General features: G+C 41.1%; 1 protein-coding gene across 1 annotated transcript in view; it reads left to right on the forward strand.

The window, feature by feature from the left end:
- dpydb (dihydropyrimidine dehydrogenase b) overlaps positions 1 to 5,001 on the forward strand; it is a 134,337-nt gene extending 129,336 nt beyond the window's left edge. Inside the window, exons 21-23 of the mRNA XM_029704503.1 lie at positions 2,904 to 3,053; positions 3,398 to 3,538; positions 3,943 to 5,001. Of these exons, the coding sequence (XP_029560363.1) occupies positions 2,904 to 3,053; positions 3,398 to 3,538; positions 3,943 to 4,113 (462 nt within the window). The 3' untranslated portion in view covers positions 4,114 to 5,001. The remainder of the gene's footprint in view (positions 1 to 2,903; positions 3,054 to 3,397; positions 3,539 to 3,942) is intronic.
- The last annotated feature ends 1,270 nt before the right edge of the window (positions 5,002 to 6,271 follow it).

Genomic DNA, 6,271 nt, shown 5'->3' on the forward strand with positions numbered 1-6,271 from the left:
AAATGTCCCTCTTTAACAGTTGCTGTTTGATTTACAATCTAGAGGGGTAGTGAGATAATTGACCCGCCCTGTGTTTTGGAGAGCTGTGTTTGTAATTAGACATGGTGCTTCCCAGGAGGATGGGGGCTTTGGCTGTGCCTGTACACCTTCAGTAGATGGATATAGACGCCACATAGGCTAGATATTCCAATAAAAAAAAGCTGTTGTTTCCTAAACAGAAAAGTATAGATTCGTTTTTGGCTGCTGTATACATTAAAGAAGCTCTGCGGTCTCAATAACCTATTCTTATCAGATGAAGGAAAGATTGGGGATTTTCCCAGAAACAGCATGATAGGAAATGTGTTATTTATATGAATGTTTTGTAATCCATTGGGCATTTTGAATGGCCATAGAAAAATAGCGCAGTACTTGAGTAAACACTCTCTCTCTCACACACACACACACACACTCACAGAGCGCCTCCGACTGTGGTTCCTCTCTTCCCTGTTACATCGGAGGATATTTCCCCTCCTCTAAATGGCCGTGGCTCTCCCTAAGTGTTCCACTGAACGATGCTCCCTGGGTGTTTACACACAATTTCATTTGCTGAAAGCACTCTGTCACATCTCTGTTAGCTCCACACACACACACCACCAGCAGCAACAGCACTTCACAGAGAAGCTAAGGAGTGGCCTCCCTGGCTCACACATTGGGGCCAACAAACCACAGAGAAATATTGCTGAAGTTTTAATTTTAATTCCTTTATATATATATATATATATATATATATATATATATATATATATATATATATATATATATATATATATATATATATAAATTCCCCATAAACTCACATTGATCAATCGTCCTGTCTCAGACTTCTATTCATAGCTTTTTCTCAAAATGAATTTCAATCTCTGCGTTTGAAGAACCCAGTGACTCGCTCTGCCTCTGCAGTAGCTCCGATTCCAGCTAAATATCCAACTAATTAGCTTTGTACCCGTCTCTGAGTTGAGTGTGTGTGTGTGTGTGTGTGTGTGTGTGTGTGTGTGTGTGTGTGTGTGTGTGTGTGTGTGTGTGTGTGTGTGTGTGTGTGTGTGTGTGTGTGTGTGTGTGTGTGTGTGTGTGTGTGTGTGTGCGTGCGTGTATTTCAGTAGCTGTTCTTTGTCATGATTAAAACCTCTGGTCTCCCATTGCCAAGCCGTTCTGGTTTGAGGCTGTAACAGCTGATTCATTAGGGCTGTCAAAGTATGGCTGCTGCTGCCTGCCTGCATGGCTGGTGTTATGCTTTTACTCAGAGCCTCAGTCAGTCAGAGTAGCTAGGCCCACTGGTGTTAGCGCTACAGGGACATAAATACATCAAGGCTGCTACTGCGTCTCCTCGTTCCCCAGACCCAGCCATTAGCCGGAGAATAAACACTGCTCACACAGATTCCAGCGTTTGTCACTCTGACGCCTTTGATGGCCCCGGCCCCCAGCTCCGAATGGCTCCGGCTTTTATGCTTTTCTCACGCTGTTGTTGTGTCAGTGGAGCAAAAAAAAAGACAAAGGCAAGATAGGAGTTTTTACTGGAGCTGACTGATAAAGAAATGTGGCTTGTTAGGTCCTTTTAGTGGCAGACTAGCGAGTGACAGCTGACCGTGTGAAAAGTGAGGGTCAGGTTCTTTCGAGATGTCTCCTTGAGTGAAGACGGCGGCACAAAAAAGTCCAGTTCCGACAGACAGCCTTTGTTAGGACTGAGGTGCCATTTTGGTTAGACAAAGAGGCAGCCATTTTGGTGCCAGTCAGTCTTCGCTAGTGTCCAACTGACAGGAAACTATCCCTCTCCGATGAATCATCCTTCCAGGAAATCACAATTTCCCTGTCACACCACCTAGTGCCACAAATTACTATTATATGGCTTCCCATTCAAGTTCCTCCTGGGGTTTTCGTAGTAATGGTGGTGGCGATGATAACGATGCACTCACGTTGAATGCCAACGTGAACAGCCTGCCATAAAAAAGAAAATCAACCCCGACCAGCATATCCCAGCTCATCCAGAGTGGTGTGTGGTGAGGTGGGTTTCTAGGGCACGTTCCCTCAACTCTCAGTGGAGTCTGAGTGGAGTGGCTGGAGCCTGGTTTCTTGTTCTCCTCCTCCCATAGCCGCCATGGAGCCATGGAGTGTGACTGTGAATAGGAATGGCTCTTTAGAGAGGAGGGTTCGCTAGACTAGGTGAATATATTTCAGGATGTAGGCTGTGTCTGTGCGTGAGGGCAGGGGAGTTATCTCAGTCTACATTTTCACTTTGAAGGAAATGTTCAAACAGACACAGAGTATTGAGTTTTCTCTGATGGAAATGTTAGAATTCTACCTGATTAATTCACGTGCAAAACAGTAGTCATAGTTAATCAGTGTGATGATGACTTGATTCATTCTGTCTGACTTGCTCGTTTTAGATCATATTTGATTTTCATTTGTCTTCATTTGAATTGGGATGGCTGGAAGCAACAATCACTACACAGGCTGCTGTAATGCGTTATAATTATTATTTTCAAATTACACAGAAATCCTCCAGAACCCTGTCTTGGCACAATTTTAATTGATTTCAGCTTCCTGGTGGCACGTTCCATCTTTTTAAAGTTCTTCAATGGGGAAAAATACTATATTTTTTATCATTTTCAATTAATAGTAGACCAATCGTTTATTTGATAGTGGTACAAACGTGTTGACACTACTATGACAAGGCTATTTGGTGTTCTGTAGCCCATGTTGAGTATTCTCTCTCTATTTGTTTGAAGTTGTACCACAGAATAAACACTTTTTGGTATATAAAATACTTTGGAATACAAGGATGCTCTCACCTTTCAAGTATTGATACTCTAGAAACCATCCTTTTTCTGATACCCTCTGACCAAACCACTACTGTCCCTCTCTCTCAGAGCCTGCCTAGCTTTGGACCCTACCTCCTGGAGAAGACAGAAGTGCTGGCTGAGTACAAGAAAAAACTGCAGGATGTCAATGACAACTTTGTGGGTGACACCAACGCTGCCCGCGTGTTCATGCCCAAAAAACCAGTTCCTGCTGTGAAGGTGAGAGAGGGGCCGCCTGGATTACAAATAATACTTTGCTAGGTCTTTATATATATTTATATAGGGCCGTTTTGAGACTCCCGCTTTAGTGTTTGTGATAGTACATCTGTTCCTAATGAAAGGGGTGTTGTGACCTTTCTAAGGTCATTTCAAACCAATAACAACATGGGTAACACTTATATCTAGTTATATAAAGAATATAAAGCATTCCAGAGCATGTTGTTGTTGTTTCCTGTCCTACAGTCAGACTAGTACATTAACTAGCTTTGCTTGTTGTTGCTCGTTGTTACTGCCAGACTAGTAGTAACTAATTGCAATCGTTGTTGTTGTTGTGTCCCCTGCAGGATGTGATCGCCAGGGCTCTAAAGCACATCGGGGCCTACGTGGAGTTGGACAACCAGGAGCAGGTGATAGCTCTGATCGACGAGGAGATGTGCATCAACTGTGGGAAGTGTTACATGACCTGCAATGACTCAGGATACCAGGTACTAAGACATACACACACGCACACAGCCTTCTGGGAATGTGGTGTTTCTCAAAGGGCATCCTATTGCTTACATAGTCCTCCGTTTGGGAAATAGACGTCGTCTTGTTTGTCCCCTCAACTTGAATGCAGCACTCTTTTCTTGTTTAGGTAACTATCTTCTCAACTGGAGCGAGATATACGTACACAGTGCTGTAAAACTCTATTTCAGTAACATGTTCTCATGGCCGGATGCTGCTGCACCGTTGTGGTCATGTTGCGGACTCGTCTTTTTCCCTCCTCTCTTTTTTTCTCTCCGTCCACCCAGTAGATCGAGAGGATAAGTCCTCTCTCCGATGGAGAGTCACTAATTGCTCTAATGTAATAGCTTTTTTTTCTGTCTCTCTGCTTCCTCTTCTTTTGCAGGCTATTACGTTTGACCCTGAGACCCATTTCCCAGTAATCACTGACAGCTGTACCGGCTGCACTCTCTGCCTCAGTGTCTGCCCCATCATTGACTGCATCAAAATGGTTACCAGGCCAACGGCGTACGTGCCTAAGAGGGGGCTGCCTCAAGCTGTTAATCCCATTTGCTAAAGGCTAGACAACAGGTCTGTGTTCATTATGTGCCAAATGGAAGAAAAATTATTGAAACAGGGAGGGACTACCTGGGCTTGTCCAATGAGAAATTGTCATATTGTTTCCCGTTGCAAAATGTTTTCAAATGTTTTTTTGTTGCATGCTCTAATGAATACGACCCAGGCAGTACCTGGCCACCGCAGAGGGGGGAGAAGAGAGAGAGGGGACCCGATGTCTACCTTACACCATTGATTGGCTATGTAATTGCAGAGTGAAAAATTACCTTTATTATGAAAACGAATAATTAGCCAGAAGCGTTAATTACCTTATATTCCCAAGCCAATTATCCTGAAATAATTATACCGGACGCAAAATAGTTTGTGTTATTTCTAAAACAATGGCTCGCTATGTGGGGTTTTGTTTTTTGTCTGCCCTGCTGGGAGTTGATAGACATTGTGTGGCGAAGCGGCCATGCTTCAAGGTGCATGTATTGATAATCATATTCATTGATTATTATCTTTTGGACCAGTGGAAATTGTTATGTTAAATTGTAATAAATTGTAAATTGTAATGTACTGATCAAAGAGGGATGAAAATCAATCATGATGTAATGGTTATAGTTCAGTTATAAATGAACTAAGGGTTTATAGCAAAGGTTTAGGTGTAGTTTAATTTTTTATTTCATGACATTATTTAGGAATTGATTTTAATGCGATATATCCTTTTAGACAATCATATGCCTTTTAGGTTGTATTAATGAGAGTAAAATATCTCTTTAGAACATGAATACTGTTCAGTTGCATTATAGGTGTAGACTGGTTTAATATAACTTATTTTTAAATGTTATCAAATTCTAATTTATTCGATTTAATAATCATATTGGTGAAATAAAGATATAACCTGCAATGTAGGTATCTCTGTGAGTGTCACAGAGAGGACGCCTTTGACCTCTAGATCAGACGCCAGTCACAATTAATTTAAATAGTCCGGATTTCTCATCTGTAGATGCTCTACATTCTATCAACAAACTATCAGTTGATAAGCAACTGCTTGCTAAGGTTACGGTTAAGGTTAGGGTTAGGTTTAGAATAAGGGTAAGGGTTAAGAATAGGAGTAAGGGTTAAGGTTAGTGCTAGGGTTAGGGTTAAGTTTAGGTTTAGAGTAAGGGTCAGGGTTAAAGGTTAAGGTTAGTGCTAGGGTTAGGGTTAAGTTTAGGTTTAGAGTAAGGGTCAGGGTTAAAGGTTAGGGTTAGAGCTAGGGTTAGTAAATAGTTAGTTGATGCTCTACAGACTATCTAAATAAAGTGTTACCCAGATACCTACTCAATTATATGTGAGCACTTTTAGAGAAAATTCTGAAAGCTAATTCCATATTCATAATTCGTGAACAGAATTGAAAAACAAAACATTGTCTGTTTATGATTTGAATAAAAAGTAAAATAATGCAACGAGTGTTCTCTGTTATGCTAATGCAATCTCTCCACAATCTCCCTTCTTTTCTCTCTTAATTCTTCCAAATGAATTCACAAACAAACACCCAATTCTGTGTATTGGGTAAGCGTTAAATTTGAGTTAATTAAAATGCTATCGCTGCCATCTCTGGATAAGTGTAGTCGCTCCATGAAAGTGTATTATTTGAAAACTATTAAGCGTGCTCGTTTGAAAGAGTAGACAGACATGCTGAAATGAGGTATTTCATATTTTCGTATGTCTTAACGTAAACCATTTTATAAGAGTGGAGCATCTCTATAATTTCGATGTTTTAATCCAACGTTAATCATTTCACAAAATGACCACGTTCAACATAGCAATATTCAGTCCTTGGTTCTGAAAGTGTATCAGCCTTGCACTGAGGGTTATCAGGGAACCATATGGAAACATTGAGATTAAGAGAAAACGGGTTCATTTACCATTACTATTCAAAAGACAACAATTTAGCTTGTTCCCAGTATACTGTGTACACCCTTCAAATACATATACATTACATAGCCAATCCATTACTGCTCCAGGAAAATGGCTGTGTCCAGAAAACCTTTATGAATCTACATTACTTTTATTTCTTCAATGAACTGGTATCTTAGGCACCAGCCTAAAGTTCAAACTAAAACCCAAGGCGCTGTTCTCTGTTCCGGCAGTGAGTCTCCTGTCTCCATCTGGTAAGATCTGGCAGCCACTCA

This window comes from Salmo trutta, chromosome 21, assembly GCF_901001165.1.
Source record: "Salmo trutta chromosome 21, fSalTru1.1, whole genome shotgun sequence".
NCBI classification, from domain to species: Eukaryota; Metazoa; Chordata; class Actinopteri; order Salmoniformes; family Salmonidae; genus Salmo; species Salmo trutta.